Consider the following 20,042-nt stretch of genomic DNA (forward strand, 5'->3'; position numbering starts at 1 on the left):
TTCAGAGCTGGTGGTGCTGGAGTAAAGGATACAAATTGCAAGGCTAGTACAATAACTGCTGAAGTCATTAGATTTTTGACATGCGACATATTTAAGCAGTTGTGTGGTTCATTTTTTGCTATGCCACTGGTTATGATTGAGTCTAACATAATAGGAAATGCCTTTGATGTGTTGCAATAGGAAGTGGAGGATGGGTTTTATGGGACAGGTGTTGTATGTGAGTGGTTCACAGGGGGACAGTACCAGTTGAAAACAACAATGGAACAGTGGTAGACTAAATGTAAGCGTAGGCTTCCGCGGCCGTTGTCTTCTTCAATAAACGTTGGCGCATTTTACATTATGACGATGCGGTCTGATACCCTGAAGAATTTTATTGAAGTGGTAGACTAGGTATTGTGTATGTCGACCTTTCTCCCAGCATGGGGGAGAAGTGCTCTGACTGTGTTTGAATTGCGATGTGTGTGAGGAAAGTAAAGAGACTGACAACACTGTGAGCAATATGGCAATGCTGTGTTGCTCTACTTGTGTACGCTAGTGTGTTCATACCTTCCAGATGGTCGATCTGAGTTTCTGCTGAGTGCAGCCATCACGTGATTTGTTATGAAAATGAAACAGCAGAATTTAGAGCTATGTGAATATGACCTTCGAAAAGTTGAAACAGGCCAGTGGGGAACATTCCCTATCAAGAGGATGAGTTTTTTGCTGGCACAAATCATTTTTGGAAGGCTAAAAACATTTTGAAGATGAACCTCTCTCAGGGAGACTTTCAACTTAAAAAACTGACAAAAACGCCAAATGTGTGCATGCTCTTGTGAGATCAGATTGATATTGTACAATAAGGATGATGCGTGGCCTGTGTTAAACAGTTTCACTGCACGTTAAATTTTGGCTGAAGTTTTATCACATGGGAAGGGTTTGTGCCAAAATGGTATTGAAAAGCCTCACAACTGAGGAGGAGGACAATCGAAGAAACGTGTGCATTTATCTTCTTGAGAGAGTTGCCAATGACCACAAATCATTCAGTCGTATGACCACAGGTGATAAATCCTGTATTTCTGAATACGATCCTGAGACAAAGTGGCAGGGTGATGAGTGTCGCCCTGAGCCATCTCCTTGACTGAAAGAAGCTCGAATGAACAAATCAAAGATCAAAATAATGCTGATTTGATTTTTTGACACTAGGGGTATCTTGTATATAGAATTTGTTCCTCCATGAGAAAGTACCATCCAGGTGTTTTACAAAGATGTCCTCGAAGGCCTCAGGAAAAGCTGGTGAATAAAATGACACTGGACATTACAGCCAAGTGGATGCTGCATCATGACAGTGCCCCTTGTCACATGGCCACTTCTGTCATGGAATTTTTGGCCTCAGTAGAGATTATTGTTGTTCCACAACCCCCCTATTCACCTGATCCTTGTGACTCTTTTTTTTCCTGAAACTGAAAATTGTCTGGAAAGCATTTCGTTTTGGGACTCTGTAGATCATTCAAAATAACTGTATAAATGCCTGATGTCTGCTTTCAGACATGTCCGAAAAACAGACACCGCACAGAATCTTCAGTTGTGATATGTATTGTGTAAACTAAAAGTGGAGGGGGAAAAGGAAAGAAACTATTGATGTCAGCTGCATTAGTACTTTATGCGGAATCAGTGACAACAAGCTAAAATATATGCTGGACCAGTATTCGAACCTGCGACCTCCTCTGTACTAGGGCACAGTGTTTATCGCAGTTGCGTGGACTATCTCAGCCGACCCACGTCCCCACTTAGCGCCATCTATCCACAGTCCCATCCGTGTCCTCTACGCCTGCTACTTTGAGATTTCCACATGAAAGAACAGACACCAGGCATACATATAATTTATTCAGCGTCCTGCGATAATCTCAAAGAAGTGAGCATGGAGGACGGGGACTGGGCCTGGGCCTGGGGCTGGGCCTCGGATTGGTGGTGCTAGGTGGGAATGTGGGTCGGCTGAGAGGCATGCTGAGATAGTCTGCACAGTTGCGATAAACACTGCATCTAGATTGCACAGTGGTTAACATAACTGTGCAGTAAGCAGGAGATCCTGAGTTCGAATCCCGGTTCGGCGCACATTTTCACTCATTGCCACTGAGTCTGCATAAAGTCTCCATGCAACTGACATTACTAGTATCATTCCTTTCCTTTCCTTTCATTTCTCTCCCCTCCATCTTCAATTTACATAATAATTCAAAAGAATGTAACTGACAGTCTAATGGCCCTACCAGTGGAAGCCTTTCAGCACTGCTGTCAAGACTGGGAACAAAACTCCACCAATGTCCACCAGTGTACCACACACACACACACACACACACACACACACACACACACACACACACACACCTACCTCTCTTCTCTATTGTTGATGTTTTTCAACATGTCATATTTATATTCCATAGAGGATTTTCCATGTTTGTAGTACATTTTACTTTTATGTTCATCTTTTTAATCTTCGATTCCTTACAGAAGTTGGTGGTGGGATAAATGGTATTTCTGGATACTCCTCCAGAATCACCACAAATAATAATGGATGATGATCCAGGTTTCATAGAAGAAGAAAATATTGATGAAGAAATACAGTGGTATGAAGAAGTTTCAGTTGAAGAACTTGACGAAGGCTTGGAGCAGGATGATGATGATGACGATGATGACGACGATGATACTGGGCAGGCAGAAGAAGGTGCAGAGGCCATGGTACCGACAAGTGATGATTCAAAACTTGTTTTCACAAACCATACAGGTAAAGATTCTTCGTTGCAGTCTCTACCTTACTGTATTGATTAAGTCTGTGTTGCCCAGTGGGGCTGGAAAGTAGTTGTTTGATGCTATAGAATTTTGCAGTGGGCAGTGTCTCTTGAAAATTGATAATTATTTGAGAATTCGTTGTTGATACAATTGCAAACATGGATTATATTCTCTACATGCAAAATGACATTAATTGGGATCAACCCATTCCAAAATTTTATCTGTGAGTCACATTTCAAATGAAGCTGTTTAACCATAGGCTAAATGAAGATGTGTAGATTATCAGTTACAGGATTAATGTATCAGCAGTTTTATGTTAGCAGAGTGAAACATATACCTTCATGGAGACTAGATGCTTTGTTGAGTGTTGGAGTTAAAACAATGAGTAATTTAAGATTTTATCAAACTTCAGTTCATTTCCATGTAACTCATCAGCAACTCAAAGAATGTGTTATCATACCCGCCAGCTGGTCTGCAGCAAAGCATATACTTATTTATTTGTGTCACACTGGAAGCAAAACAGGGAATACTTGGAGCTTGTCAAATTTATCATTGGATAATAATGTGTTGCGATTGGATTGTTTGGTGCAGGATAAAGTAGTGGAGAAAGAGCAGAGATGCCAGTAGTGATTGTCATGTGTACATCTACACAGTAATCACATGCTTAAAAATGAACAATATCCCAAAACAAGTGTTCATATGCGTGCAATACAATGCTTGAAGCAGTAAACATCGGCAAATTGAGATGCTGTTATACAGGTACACAAGAGTTATGTAACCATTCTTTGACAGTTGTGGACCTCAGCTAAAGCTCTTTTTGGTGTAGGCAAGCATGATAATTTATCCGAGAAGGCAGGTTATGCATTTATTTTCTTTTTTTGGTTACTGTACTTGTACTTCACTGTTATACATTCGTTGCATGTTGCGTGGTTCTATAGTGACTACAGGAGTGAGGAAAAGTTGCTGTTCGTGAGCAGAAAACTCAGATATTAATTTATTCTACATCTAATATCAAATAGTAAAAAGATTCGTGAGATTTCTGTTTGTTGCAAACAGTAGCCTTGAATGTTGTAACATATACAGATACTGCAGATTTACAAATTAGTCAGTCTTCAATACAATAAATTTTCAGTAGATCACAAGCCTTAGCCACTTTGAAAGTCTGTAAATTTATTCAACAAGCAAACACGCAAAATGAGCTCAGTGCGTGAATGTTCAAATTTAAGTACTCCTGCAGCTGGAGCTCTGGAGAATGAATGTTTGCTTCTCATTGGTTGTGGCATAATCGTTTGTGTGGTTTGTGGCAGAGCCCTCATGCCATGGTGCTGGCTGTAGGAAATGCAGTGGCACAAGCTGGTGGTGTGCGCATTTGAAAGTGTGGAACAGATAGCAGCCGATATTGCACTTTCCAGCTTGAAAGCCTTCCTTTCAACAAGCTCAAGTCTAGGTCTAAGTATGTTAACGTGATTACATAGCATGGTTTGTGATATCCAAGTATGTATAAGGAGTGAAACAAAATTCTTGTGTATAACTGTATGCTATTTTGATTAAGATATTTCTTTATACTTCACTTGATTTACTGTCCCATTTAAAAGCTCACAATATCAGTAACAGTGTACTTGCTGCTTCATGTAGTGGTGACCACTCTTGACCGCTACACTATCACCTTCTCATTCCTATCACCATACTAATGGCAAGGACAGAAATGATGGTTTGTCTAGAACGAGACTATGAGAGCTCCTCAATAAAACTGTGTGTTACTGAGTGAGGTGGGAAAACAGTGGATTCATATTTGGGAGGATATATGTTCAAATACTCATCCAGTCATCCAGATTTAGATTTTCTGTGATTTCCCAAAATGATTCCTTTGAAAAGGTGTGAGCCATTTCCCTTCCCGTGTTTCCCAGTTGAGCTTGTGGTCCATCTCTAATGACTTCGTCATTGAGAGAACATTAAACCTTAATTTCCCTTCCTTGATTTTTGACTAAATGCTAGGTTTTGTAGCTTCAATAAAGTAGACAGCAACACATTCCACCCCTTTTTTTATATTCTGTGTGGCAAAGACTTATTGTGCATTGCATGAAAACAAGGAACATGTGAAGAAATGAGGATGTTACATCCTGGGCTAGTACAAAAAATTATCAGCAATTTAAGAATGGAATGTTTTAAATAAAATCTTGACACTGCAGTAATGAGGTTATGAGAAGCACAAAAATAAAGCCTGGTTGATGTCAGAATTCAAGATGCCATGAAGGATAAAAAAAAACTGCATGCTAAGACCTCCGTCAGAATATACCCAAAGCACCAGAATAGCGTTTTCAGCTCAGAGAAGCAAGTATAATTCTTTGTGAAGAGAAGAGGAAAAATATCTATAGAAAATACAAGAAATGAAAGTATATATAATACGAGGAAAAACTAGTTCTGGAACTTCGAGAACATAAAGATTTCAAATTAACATTCAAAACCAGCAAATGGCTATGTACTCATGAGTGCTGGAAACAACATTGAAAGAGTTACTTAAAATGCTTTCTTAATATCAATATTAGGAGGGTAAGCCATATATAGAGAAACTTCTCCAACAATAATAAAGTTATAGGTTGGTAGGCTAATGGAACAATGTAAAGGGAAGTGTGACTTTTTGGTTGATATGTTTGGGGATGCCCTGTGTTTAGCTGTTTTTGCTTCTCACACTCAGAAATCAGTACAGTAGAATTACCTTTAATTTGGCATCAGCTTTACATTTCAGAGTTGAGGAATACCCAAAATTGTGGGTTACAAATAATTTTATTACTGAGTTTGTAATTATTTATCATCCATGTCTTCTTGGACACCTGTTCCTTCCAGTAATATATTTTTCTTTCAGGTTCTGTATTCTGTTGTGACATTGAACCAAAAGAATCCAAGCTCGTGATAACAGGTGGACAAGATGAAAAAGCATATGTGTGGAACACAAGCTCAGGAGAAATTTTGTTTGAATGTACAAATCACAAGGTAAGTTCCACGGTTATCAGTGTATCATGGTAGGCTTTTTTTAAATATTCAGCAATATTTAATGTCCATTTTGCGCAACAGGCAACATCCCAAGTTTTTGCTGTTCCTTTCAGAAATGGCCATATGTCAGTAAATCCATAACCCTGATTCCAGATAATAGTCTATAGTTAGTGTTGTAAGTCTTACTTCAGATTAATTTGTTGGGGCTTGGGTTAACAAAACTGGTGCATCTCAAAACCTTCTGTATTTAAATAAAATCGCTTATAGAAAGGAAGTTTGATATGATTTGAATATTATTTTGGAAGAGAGCATCTACTTATCAGCTGCTGAAACATCATCAATTTTTAATGAAGAATAAACAAGAAAACACATTAATAAAGAAAACCCACAGCTGAATGTGTAGTTTTTCGGTCAAACAAGATGGCTTAGTAATGTTGCACTCTATTTCAGGAGAAGTGGACTTAAAATATTTTTCCAGCCATTCGTATTTTGGTTTCCATAGTTTCCACCAATTACTATGGTAAATACTGGTGTGGTTCATTTGAAAAGGCATAGGTATTTATATCCAATCTAAATTTTTGCTCCATCGTCATTAATGAGACTTTAAACTGCTGCAATTGGTTTCAACACAGTCCACGGAAGAAATTCGTGGGAGGGAAGGAGAGAGAGAGAGAGAGAGAGAGAGAGAGAGAGAGAGAGAGTGAGTGAGTGAGTGAGTGAGTGGGTGAGTGAGTGAGTGAATGTGAGGCACTTGTATGTATTCCATCTGGGATGCATTTTTCGGATATTTCCACTGACACTTGGTTTGTTTGGGATTTGGCGCATGGTGCAGACCAGTGAAAGTTTCACTTACTCTGTGCATGCATGATGCCATTCCGCCGCTGCTGAATTTGAACAAGAGAAACACGGGTCTATAGTCTGAGCACTTAATTTATTTTGTGTTACAGAAGCAACCTGTGCCTGTGCAGTCAGTCACAAAAAGTATTTTTGTACAAATATTAAAAAAAAGATGTGTGCTAATAGTGTTTGTTGATATATATACAGGAGATCTCAAACACTTGAATGACCTGTCACAAAATTACACCTAATTGCTTGTCAACAGGGATTGTGTACTTATTGTTGTGTTTTGCTTTCTTGTTCTTTCTGGTATTAATATTAGTAAATACTTCTTGTCTGTTCTTACAAGGGAACCTCCCCATCGCACCCCCCTCAGATTTAGTTATAAGTTGGCACAGTGGATAGGCCTTGAATAACTGAACACAGATCAATTGAGAAAACAGGAAGAAGTTTTGTGGAACTATGAAAAAAATAAGCAAAATATACAAACTGAGTAGTCGATGTGCAAGATAGGCAACATCAAGGAGATTGTGAGCTCAGGAGCGCCGTGGTCCCGTGGTTAGTGTGAGTAGCTGCGGAACGAGAGGTCCTTGGTTCAGGTCTTCCCTTGACTGAAAATTTTACTTTCTTTATTTTCGCAAAGCTATGATCTGTCCGTTTGTTCATTGACGTCTCTGTTCACTGTAATAAGTTTAGTGTCTGTGTTTTGCGGCCGGACGGCAAAACCGTGCGATTAGAAGACGAAAGGACGTGCCTCTCCAATCGGAACCGAAAACATTTGATCGCAAGGTCATAGGTCAACCGATTCCTCCACAGGAAAACACATCTGATATATTCTATACGACACTGATGACGGCATGTGCGTCACATGACAGGAATATGTTGTCGGCCCACCTAACTTGTACACTTTGCGAATGGGTAAAAAGATTCTTCTACCTTGCCCGATTTAGGTTTTCTTGTGGATGTGATAATCAATCCCAAAAAAGTGATGAAAACATAAGAGTTTGTCACATAAACTGACAATAAAAAATTAAACTTTTCACTCGAGGGAAGACTTGAACCGAGGACCTCTCGTTCTGTAGCTGCTCTCGCTAACCACGGGACCGCGGCGCTCCTTAACTCCCACTGTCCTCGATGTTGCCTATGTTCGCATGGAGTACTCAGTTTGTATATTTTACTTTTTTTTCATAGTTCCACACAACTTCTTCCTGTTTTCTCGATTGATCTGTGTTCAGTTTTTCAAGGCCTATCCACTGTGCCAACTTATAACTAAATCTGAGGGGGGTGCGATGGGGAGGTTTCCTTGTTAGAACACAGCAACTTCTCAAACTAAAGGTAATTTATAAAGAATTAACAGCAGCCAGTTTCTTTTATAGGCATTTACTTTTCCGTGATGTCATTTCAAGTCGCCTCGAATCCAGTCTTTACATGTTTATCATTATTTACGTTTCATGAACATTGTTTCTTTACTAACAGTGTTGCAGAATGTTGCCGTGGAACTTCTTAAGACAGCAGTTGTAAAACGTAAGTAAAGAAACAATGTTCGTGACACATACACTCCTGGAAATTGAAATAAGAACACCGTGAATTCATTGTCCCAGGAAGGGGAAACTTTATTGACACATTCCTGGGGTCAGATACATCACATGATCACACTGACAGAACCACAGGCACATAGACACAGGCAACAGAGCATGCACAATGTCGGCACTAGTACAGTGTATATCCACCTTTCGCAGCAATGCAGGCTGCTATTCTCCCATGGAGACGATCGTAGAGATGCTGGATGTAGTCCTGTGGAACGGCTTGCCATGCCATTTCCACCTGGCGCCTCAGTTGGACCAGCGTTCGTGCTGGACGTGCAGACCGCGTGAGACGACGCTTCATCCAGTCCCAAACATGCTCAATGGGGGACAGATCCGGAGATCTTTCTGGCCAGGGTAGTTGACTTACACCGTCTAGAGCACGTTGGGTGGCACGGGATACATGCGGACGTGCATTGTCCTGTTGGAACAGCAAGTTCCCTTGCCGGTCTAGGAATGGTAGAACGATGGGTTCGATGACGGTTTGGATGTACCGTGCACTATTCAGTGTCCCTTCGACGATCACCAGTGGTGTACGGCCAGTGTAGGAGATCGCTCCCCACACCATGATGCCGGGTGTTGGCCCTGTGTGCCTCGGTCGTATGCAGTCCTGATTGTGGCGCTCACCTGCACGGCGCCAAACACGCATACGACCATCATTGGCACCAAGGCAGAAGCGACTCTCATCGCTGAAGACGACACGTCTCCATTCGTCCCTCCATTCACGCCTGTCGCGACACCACTGGAGGCGGGCTGCACGATGTTGGGGCGTGAGCGGAAGACGGCCTAACGGTGTGCGGGACCGTAGCCCAGCTTCATGGAGACGGTTGCGAATGGTCCTCGCCGATACCCCAGGAGCAACAGTGTCCCTAATTTGCTGGGAAGTGGCGGTGCGGTCCCCTACGGCACTGCGTAGGATCCTACTGTCTTGGCGTGCATCCGTGCGTTGCTGCGGTCTGGTCCCAGGTCGACGGGCACGTACACCTTCCGCCGACCACTGGCGACAACATCGATGTACTGTGGAGACCTCACGCCCCACGTGTTGAGCAATTCGGCGGTACGTCCACCCGGCCTCCCGCATGCCCACTATACGCCCTCGCTCAAAGTCCGTCAACTGCACATACGGTTCACGTCCACGCTGTCGCGGCATGCTACCAGTGTTAAAGACTGCGATGGAGCTCCGTATGCCACGGCAAACTGGCTGACACTGACGGCGGCGGTGCACAAATGCTGCGCAGCTAGCGCCATTCGACGGCCAACACCGCGGTTCCTGGTGTGTCCGCTGTGCCGTGCGTGTGATCATTGCTTGTACAGCCCTCTCGCAGTGTCCGGAGCAAGTATGGTGGGTCTGACACACCGGTGTCAATGTGTTCTTTTTTCCATTTCCAGGAGTGTATATATATGTGTACACATCTCAAGATAGTGTGAACATAAAATGAATGTACTCCCAAAAGTATGTGTTTACAGGAACAGTTTGTTGGCTTATCGTGTCAGGAAATGCATGCCATTATATTGATGCATTGCAAGTCACGGATGCTATAGTCCTGACTTTAAGCCAGATTTACACTGAGTTTCTGTTTGCAACTTACTCCACAACATGTTAGCAACATTGTTCATTGTTTGCATCCCTGTCTACACTATGTATGTATTCACATCATCTGCTGTGGGGACCTGGCATGAAACATTTCACATTGTGTATTTGCAGCAAGAGCTGCGCTATGACAAGTGGAAAGAAAGAATTAGTGACATAAAATCTACATTAATCATACTCAATGAAATAAGTAGCAAAGAAAGCAACATTCTCATCATTGGCGGACCAAAACATCTTTTAGAAGATGTGGTGGGAATGACATGCTGTGTAAACTGAAATTGGATGGTTCTGCTTTTTGTAACTTCACTAGGGTGTTGCTGTAAGATTTTGAAATTTTAATGAATGTTACGAGGCCAATTGTTTCGAAGACAGAGACAAATTTCAGAAAAGAAATTTTTGTGAAGGAAAGACTTGCTATTACTCTTAATTTTTTGGCAGCAGGAGATTCTTGTCAAAGCCTTGCATATTTATTTCATGTTTCGAAGCCAGCCACATCTCAGATAATTTCTGCAGTTTATGTAGCTTTGGTTGGAAGATTTTGTAAGGTAATTCAGTTGTGGCACTGAAACACCTATTTGAATATATATTTTTATTTTCACATTGAAATTAAATTAGCATTTTCAGTGAAGATAATTTCTTCAGCTGCAGCCTCGAAGTCTGTAACACTTTCGATAAAGTGATCCCTCTGCCACATACACATTCACTGTTGTCTGCATCCTCCTAAGCACATTTGATTCAGCCATGTATAATGCATCTATCTTTCTTCCCCCCCCCCCCCCCCCCCTACTTCCCCTCTACCTCCCTCTTGTGGGATGGAAGCTCCAATAATTTCCTGGCAGCAAATTTTCCATCAAATGTTGAGTCTTGTTATCATTGTTTGTTGTATAACATTTCAGTGGACTTGTTCAAGGGACTGTTTCTTCCACTTCGGTTCGTAAACAATAATATCAGATCTCTTACTCTCTTCAGTTCTATGTTTCTCACATTTGTACTCTGATATGAGACATTTAATTTTGTTATCAATGTCACTGACAATGATGCCGAACATTACAGCAGTTTTTTTTTTAAATGAGTAATGTTGGATTTAAATATTTTTATAATTTTTACTTTTAACATTCCAGAGGCACTCCTCTGCCTGATAGAGTGAGAAAAGTTTTGAAACTTTGCACCTTGTCCACTCCATTTTGTAACAAAGCAACACACAGAAAGACAACATGCATGCAAGACTTGAGACAGAATACAGACACTAGTGCTGTGTAACGGCATTTAATGACTGCAGGTCAAGAACTGTGTTCCTTTGATCTGTACCGATACAGCCATAGAACAACGGTTTTGAGTTGCCAACATTGCTAGTTCAGTACTAACCGCAAACAATGTTCCAGAACGTGTTTTGAACTCAATGTAAATGGGCCTTTGTGCACTAGAAGTGCTGCTATTGTGTCACATGACGAGGTGACCTGCAAGCTTAAGTAAGTGTGTGAATCCTGCCGATGGATCACCAAAGGTTGCCCATGACTGTTTTAAATAGTTATTTTTCATTATTTTTAAAACTGTTAAATAATTCCTTTATGTAACTTAGAGGAAAAAAGAATATAAATTTACATTAGAAATAAATGTACAGATTAACTGCTTGTGAGAATGATTGGTTATAAGTGATGCTACAACCCCATAACTGGTAGCAAGAATGAAAGATAAAATAAACACGGCGTAGCTGTGAACTCCTACTTCCTTAACAAACTCTAACTGAATCATTCATACAAGAGGAATTTTTCCTTTTCTTGTAGTAGCTGTATGTTCCAGCCTTTCATTTTATATCATATTTTTCCTGTATTTCGTATTAAGTAATTATTTAAAAGTTTAAAAACATATTTATATATTGGTCTTTAAATATGTCTGCTTGTGTCTGTATATGTGTGTGTGTGCTAGTGTATACCCGTCCTTTTTTCCCCCTAAGGTAAGTCTTTCTGCTCCCGGGATTGGAATGACTCCTTACCCTCTCCCCTAAAACCCACATCCTTTCGTCTTTCCCTCTCCTTCCCTCTTTCCTGATGAGGCAACAGTTTGTTGCGAAAGCTTGAATTTTGTGTGTGTGTTTGTGTTTGTTTGTGTGTCTATCGACCTGCCAGTGCTTTCGTTCGGTAAGTCACATCATCTTTGTTTTTAGATATATTTTTCCTACGTGGAATGTTTCCCTCTATTATAACCATATAAAAACAAAGATGATGTGACTTACCAAATGAAAGTGCTGGCAGGTCGACAGACACACAAACATACACACAAAATTCAAGCTTTCACAACAAACTGTTGCCTCATCAGGAAAGAGGGAAGGAGAGGGAAAGACGAAAGGATGTGGGTTTTAAGGGAGAGGGTAAGGAGTCATTCCAATCCCGGGAGCGGAAAGACTTACCTTAGGGGGAAAAAGGACGGGTATACACTCGCGCGCGCGCACACACACACATATCCATCCACACATATACAGACACAAGAAAGCATCACTGTCAGTGGATCTCAGGAATAATAAAAAATTTCAGGTTGAATAAGCAGATAAAATCATAGAAGTGTATGATACCAGTCGAACTGTTGTTGAAAATTGTGTACAGTGAAATGTTGTGCCCATACATCCAGAATATGTAATCTGCACAAGGAGGAATTGTGTTGTTTCATGTATTACAGATTATGTCAGTCACAAACATGATGTAGTAAGGGATGTTAGGCTTGTCATAATCATATCGTGTTAAAACTTAGCAATGTTATGCATCCTTTTTTTTCCGTAGGATTCGGTTTCTTGTGTTGGGTTCAGCCATGATGGAATGTATGCTGCAACTGCTGATATGTCTGGAATTATCCAGGTATGGAAAGTGCCAACCAAAACTCTGGCTTGGAGTTCTGATGACAGTTATGGTGATCTTCAGGTACGTTCATCATATAACTCTTAAAAATTTTTTGTAAGATGCATAATAGTTACATTTCCACTAATTGTCAACAGCAACCTTATCTGCAGTGTTGTGAGCATCGTAAATACTCCTACAGTCATTATGTTAACATAAACATTAACAATTAATTTACTATTACTCAGCAAAGTGAACTGTAGAGCCAGGAATAGTGGGCACTGACTTGGTCATGTGACATGGTACAGGTATGCTCCAATTAAAGTAGCGCACATTGCACAGTTGAAGCTGACTGTTGACAAAATTAAATTCATTAGCAATGAGAAGGAGAAAGGAGTGAAAGATGGAAAAAGTGACAGAATATGCAAACAAAATGTTTAAACAAAGCAAGTTGATAGTGTGCAAAGTAGAACGGGATGGATTCAATGATGAGATGAGTGGAAATTGGCCACAGTAAGTACGCCTTGACAATGTGGATAAATCTGTTCTCTGCCAACAATTTCTGTGACATTATGACTAATGTTAGGAAATAATAACTTCGCTAGAACTTCACATTTTATATCTTACAATACTACAGTTCGAAGCTAGCAAACAAACACTGACAAAGAGGGCAGGGGGTTTGGGATGGGGATTGGAGAACTGACTGAATGGTTATGTGGTTTGAAATGTCCTGTATCTTACCCTAAAACCATTCATCCAACTGGGACATTTGTTCAGGAGATGAATTTGATATTGATTGTAGCCTGCAAGAGAGCATGACAGTGTGATGTGTAAGGTTGCAAGCTAGTTTATTGAGGTTTGGGGTTTGATACTGTTTCAGTATGAAATTTTTCTTCTCTCTTTGTCTTTATTTTTGCTGTACTTTCACATGTGATGAGAGCTGATAACCATCTTCATTGAATTAGTTACAAAATGATGACAAAGAAAGAACATACAATTGATTTCATATTAAATATGTGATAGGTACGTAATAGTTTTTTACTATGCTATGATTTATAATTTTTAGATCAATACTCATCATAAAACATCGTTGTTGTGGTCTTCAGTACTGAGACATAAAACATCAGTCAGGTAATTTGTTCTCGCACCATGATCATTGTATGAAGGTCACCTTGCCACGGCTCCAATAAATTTTCAATTATTTTAGGGGAAACTGCTTTATTGGTTTCTCGTATATTAATTTTGCAGCCATTTAAATTCAGTGGGTTTCACCCTTATTTTTGATCATTTACACAAAGCACTTTATCACCAACAATTTTTTTAATCATTATGAGAACTACAGCAACTTTCTATCTGATGCTATGTGCACTCTACCAACTCACAATTGTGACAGTGATTTCTTTTGTAATGTATGATAGGTAAGTGGATAGCAGGGCATTTGACGTCATCCAGTTATTGGGGCTGAAGTTCCTGCACAAGGTCCGTCAATGTGAATGACTTTACTGTGGCATACATTGCCATTCAGTCCCTTCTCTCACCTCTGCCCCCTCCACCAGCCCACTCCCCCACCACTTTGACCTGCATCGTCCACTTGTGAAAAAAATTGTCCTCTCTATGATATTTATTTGGAAATTGTGTCTCAGTAGGTGAATTATCATGTCAAATCAGACAACATAGTTTCAAAAAAGGCAGACTGCATTAGACTATTACAAACATTTTAGCTGTGAGAGTTGAAATGGCCAGTGGTTTTCATATGTGTTATTCCGTGAAAACGTGCTGGAAAAATTTATATCATATGTAGAGTATAGTCAGAACAAAAGTGCCAATCTTCATTTATCATTTGTGCTATGCAGAGCATTGACATACAAATGTGTATTGTGTGGTGGTGCTTCATTTACAAGAATACCAATTTGTACCCTGTTAGTGCCTTACCTCCCTGTTTCCTGAGTGTAAACATGCTAAGAGCATCCAGTATTTGAGAATGAGAGCACTTAGTGACTTGCAACAAACTTTAGACGTAATTTCAAACCTTTACAAAACTTTTTCACTTGTAACCCCCACAATAAAATGAGAGGAAAGGAGTTTGGCACTTGCTACATTTTTTGCTGTTTATCAGGCATGATGTCATGATGTTCAAGTTTATTACTTCTTTGCTACTAACTATATTCACAACACATTTAGCAGACAGTATCCACATATGCCACTGAATGAACCAACAAAATTGTATATCATTGTACAACACAGAGGAGGAGGAGGAGGACAGAGAAATGGAAGAGGAGCAGATGGACAGGGAGAGGGGGAGGAGGAAATGGACAAAGAGAGGAGAGAGTAGCAGATGAACAGAGAGAGTGGTGGGAGGAGTGGACAGAGATTAGGGAGTGAGGAAAGTGGATAGAGAGAAGGGGGGAAAGGTGATGGATAGAAGGGGGGAGGCGGGGAGGAGGAGATGGACACTAAAATTGAAATAAATACATACCTGGTCAGCACCGAGTACTCAGTGAATAACAGAATAGGAATGGAGGTAAGCTGCTATGAATAGCGTAGTGAACACATTATAGTAGCCAAGACATACGAAGCCAACACTCCATGACAGTAATACAAGTTTATAGGTCTACTAATTCCACAAATGGTGTAAATTTTGAAAGAATATATGATTAAATAAAAGATGAAACTTCCTGGCAGATTAAAACTGTGTGCCCGACCGAGACTCGAACTCGGGAACTTTGCCTTTCGCGGGCAAGTGCTCTACCATCTGAGCTACCGAAGCACGACTCACGCCCGGTCCTCACAGCTTTACTTCTGCCAGTATCTCGTCTCCTACCTTCCAAACTTTACAGAAGCTCTCCTGCGAACCATGCAGAACTATCACTCCTGAAAGAAGTTCCCGAGTTCGAGTCTCGGTCGGGCACACAGTTTTAATCTGCCAGGAAGTTTCATATCAGCGCACACTCCGCTGCAGAGTGAAAATCTCATTCTGTAAATAAAAGATATTATCAGATTTGAGATAGATGAAAATTTGTGATGGGGGACAGGAAATCTATACTGGGAACAGGAGGAAAGATAGTAGAACAAGGACTGACTGAGGGGCAATGAAAGGGGAAAGTCGCAAGTAGAATTTTCTATGTAGCACAATTTAATAACTGCGAATACTTGTTTAAATATAATGAAGGAAGGGTGTGTATGTAGAAGTGAAATGGAGACACTGACACTTAATGGTAAGATAGAGGTTTCTGAACCCATATTTTAAACTTCAAAACGTTTTCAGGTTCAGATGTGGACTCATGACTATAATTTGTTGGCTATGAACTGCAGATTAAAACTGAATCAATTGCGGCAAGGTAGGAAATTCAGAAAATGGGATGTGGATAAATTAAAAGACCCAAAATTGTTCCACATTTCAAATACAGCATTAGGCAATGATTGACTGTAACAGGAGAAAGGAAAACAGAGATTGTTGGGGTTGAGTCACGAAATAATGAAGGCAGTATATGGTCAAATACACACAAAGACAAGTCCCAGTAGAAATCTTTGGATATCATATAAGATATTCAATGTAATTGATAAAAGGAGGAAAACAAAAATACAGAAAGCAAGAAAAAGGGAATAAAGAGATTCACATGAAGTGCAAACTTGCAAGGCAGAAATGGTTAGAAGAGAAATACAAGGAAATTTGTATGAATAATGGAAAGATACCTGCAGCATAAAGGGGGGGGGGGGAAACTTATGGAGAAAAGAGCAGCAGCTGTATGAATGTTAAAAGCTCAGATGGCAACGCTGTACAAGGGGAAGAAAAGGCCGAAAGGTAGAAGGAATACGTAGATGGTCTACTTAAGGGTAACAAACTTGAAGACAGAATTATCCAAAGAGAAGAGGAAGTAAATGAAGATGAGATGGAGATATGATGCTCTAAGAAAAAATTTGACAGGGCTCTGAAAGGCCGAAATTGAAACATGTCCCCTGAAGTAGATGACATTCCATCAGAATTATTAAAATCCTTGGCAGAGCCAGCCAAGACAAAATTATTCCAACTTGTATACAAGATATACACATGTTTTTCCATACTATGTCATGATTTCTGAAGTTGTGGTTAGGTTGGGACCTAATAGCTCAACTTACATTGCTGCGAGTGAAATGAAACACCAGCTAACTTCATTTTATGAAACTTCCTGGCAGATTAAAACTGTGTGCCCGACCGAGACTCGAACTCAGGACCTTTGCCTTTCGCGGGCAAGTGCTCTACCAACTGAGCTACCGAAGCACGACTCACGCCCGGTACTCACAGCTTTACTTCTGCCAGTACCTCGTCTCCTACCTTTCAAACTTTACAGAAGCTCTCCTGCGAACCTTGCAGAACTAGCACTCCTGAAAGAAAGGATATTGCGGAGACATGGCTTAGCCACAGCCTGGGGGATGTTTCCAGAATGAGATTTTCACTCTGCAGCGGAGTGTGCGCTGATATGAAACTTCCTGGCAGATTAAAACTGTGTGCCTGACCGAGACTCGAACTCGGGACCTTTGCCTTTCGCGGGCAAGTGCTGTGAGTACCGGGCGTGAGTCGTGCTTCGGTAGCTCAGTTGGTACAGCACTTGCCCGCGAAAGGCAAAGGTCCCGAGTTCGAGTCTCGGTCGGGCACACAGTTTTTGTAGTTTTGACTGGTAAGAAACAATACTCTAACAAAGGATATTACTATATCCCACTACTGCAGAATAATACTGCAGAAATGAAACATGAATGAGAGAGAAAAAATGAAAATAAAACTTAAGTAGCCAAAGAAATGCGACATATAAAACAAAACACAGTGCTAATACAAGCGTCTGCCAACAGCAAAATGTGTCAAAGGATTAGGAAGATTATGCAATGCTCCATAACAACAAATTTCCTCCAATGAGTGTGACATCACAACTGTTTACATTAGATTCGTTTGAGCAGTTGTGAGCAGGCTCATGCGCATGTGCAGTTGAGTTGCGCATGTGTAGTACCTTCTCCCGCTTCTGGCTACAGAAGTGTGGCTGTTAGCTGTATAAGCAGTAGCAGCAAGCAGCCAGCCAGGTGCTACCCGGAAAAATTTTACTGCTGCGCGCAAGCTGCCAGATTCACTGGCGGCAAACTGGGGCTTCTGCCACATGTGTCAGTTTCAGGAGAGGGGGAGGGGGGGGGGTGCCAAAATCATATTCTTGAGGAAAAACCTTGTTTCACACAGTGCACATTGTTTGTATTGATTACTCATATGATTTTGAAATGCATCCCTGTTGGTTTATGAACATATTCTTTTATTTCTGTAAAACTACTTCTGAACCTAAAGCTTTTTGCTTGTAGTAGGCCTAATAGGCATTTGATATTGGTACTTCGTGAATTGTATTCTGTCGTGTTATAAAAAGAACTATTTGTGCCAAAACAGTCTCGTTTATTTGATGTGGGTTACAACTGCTGCAATGTTAGGCCTTTTTCATTTTATCTAGCAGACAGTGACAAAGTACACGTAATCAGATTGAGAAACCACACCAGTCTGGGGTACTATTTATATTAACAGCTTTTTCTGTATTAGACAACGACATTTCGTTTTTTCTTGTAGCAAAACGTTTGACGAACTTTGATGAGGTAATAGATTCTTTCCCAGAAAGGAAAGCACGCCATGTAAAGCTGTACTAAGGTTAGAGAGAGGAAAAAAAATGCTAGGACTTTGAAATGTGCAGTGTCTTGTTTATCTCTTGTCTTCATTGGTTTTACGTATCCTATATTTAATGTTTTGTCACACTAAACAGCCGTTATTAGCTAATAGGCAATAAAGAGTGCAAATTCTCCCAAGAGTTCTTGTTCTCCCAGTTACAAATAATCCCATCTAATATTAATTGTGAGGTTTATTTTTTAAAGAGAGGCTGGATGTCAGACTGGCTGACTGGGAGCAGGAGAGGCACCACAGGACATTTTTATGTGGTTGGGGCACACATTTTCAAGTGTCCCCTGTTGATATTTATCAACGCCTGTATGCAGTTATGAAGGTCTGGATTTTACCGTAATTTCACAGGACATTTTAATTTCCTCTGCCCTGGAATATAGTTTGACGGCATCCATTACAAAATATACATGGTTTGAATTCCACAGAGCGAAATACAGTGATGTGCGATAGAAGAATGTTCTGTGAAGAGATGTGACACTGCACTTTGGCACACTTAAGACCAAATAACACGTCTTGTATGTTCTTTCACCTGTGTTACTTTTATGTATCACATTCTTGAGAAAGATGTGCACTATAAAGTGAACATATTTTCAAAAAGTTCTCCTTCCCCCCCCCCCCCCCCGCCCCCTGTCCTACCTCAAATGCTTGAGGGAGGGTGTATGTGTGTGTGTGGGGGGGGGGGGACACCACTATCTAGTATTGCAGCAGTTCAGAAATATTGTTGATCCGGGGCTGATGCACAGAGAAGCCTGAGTTGTAGTGGGTAGGTGGATAGTCTCCACATGCCCCGTGTTTACGTTTAGTGAGTTTGCTGTTTTCTCTTCATTTATTGCTCTCACGTTAAATGAAAACAAAATGAATTTCTGTGACCGGGAGCTGTCAAGTGAATTAAAAGACATTTCCATAATTACGTAAGGCTAAATTATGTTATTAGTTTAAGATTTCATTTTATTTCCACCTTTCTGACAGTCAAGCATTAATCTCTTTGCAGAACAATAAAGTTAGTTTTGTCGGTGTGCTAAATAAATTTGGCTTTTATTAATCTACTCCATTGAGGCAGTCAATTTATTTGAAATGAAGTATTTAATGTGCATGTTTTAATCTTCTAGCACGTATGGCATTATGCCATAATAAAGAACCAAACAGGAGAATACAGTACATCTACATCTACATTTATATTCCGCAAGCCACCCAACGGTGTGTGGCGGAGGGCAATTTACGTGCCACTGTCATTACCTCCCTTTTCTGTTTCAGTCGCATATGGTTCGCGGGAAGAACGACTGTCTGAAAGCCTCCGTGCGCGCTCGAATCTCTCTAATTTTACATTCGTGATCTCCTCAGGAGGTATAAGTAGGGGGAAGCAATATATTCGATACCTCATCCAGAAACGCACCCCATCGAAACCTGGCGAGCAAGGGTCAGTTGCCACTCCCTGCACCAAGTGCCTATCCGCTGCAGATCTTCCTGCATTTCGCTACAATTTTCTAATGCTGCAACTTCTCTGTATACTACAGCATCATCCGCGAAAAGCCGCATGGAACTTCCGACACTATCTAATAGGTCATTTATATATATTGTGAAAAGCAATGGTCCCATAACACTCCGCTGTGGCACGCCAGAGGTTACTTTAACGTCTGTAGACGTCTCTCCATTGATAACAACGTGTTCTGTTTGCTAAAAACTCTTCAATCCAGCCACACAGCTGGTCTGATATTCCGTAGGCTCTTACTTTGTTTATCAGGCGACAGTGCGGAACTGTATCGAACGCCTTC

The 20,042-nt window shown here is 40.7% G+C and overlaps 1 protein-coding gene across 2 annotated transcripts in view; it reads left to right on the plus strand.

The window, feature by feature from the left end:
• The window catches only part of LOC126237491 (angio-associated migratory cell protein), a 68,440-nt gene that overhangs the window by 33,278 nt on the left and 15,120 nt on the right, over window positions 1-20,042 (plus strand). For both annotated transcript variants that reach the window (XM_049947641.1, XM_049947642.1), the window contains exons 2-4: window positions 2,485-2,758; window positions 5,627-5,754; window positions 12,540-12,677. In XM_049947641.1, coding sequence (XP_049803598.1) covers window positions 2,503-2,758; window positions 5,627-5,754; window positions 12,540-12,677 — 522 coding nt within the window. In that variant the 5' untranslated portion in view covers window positions 2,485-2,502. The remainder of the gene's footprint in view (window positions 1-2,484; window positions 2,759-5,626; window positions 5,755-12,539; window positions 12,678-20,042) is intronic.

The sequence above is a fragment of the Schistocerca nitens genome, chromosome 2 (assembly GCF_023898315.1).
Source record: "Schistocerca nitens isolate TAMUIC-IGC-003100 chromosome 2, iqSchNite1.1, whole genome shotgun sequence".
In the NCBI taxonomy this organism is placed as follows: Eukaryota; Metazoa; Arthropoda; class Insecta; order Orthoptera; family Acrididae; genus Schistocerca; species Schistocerca nitens.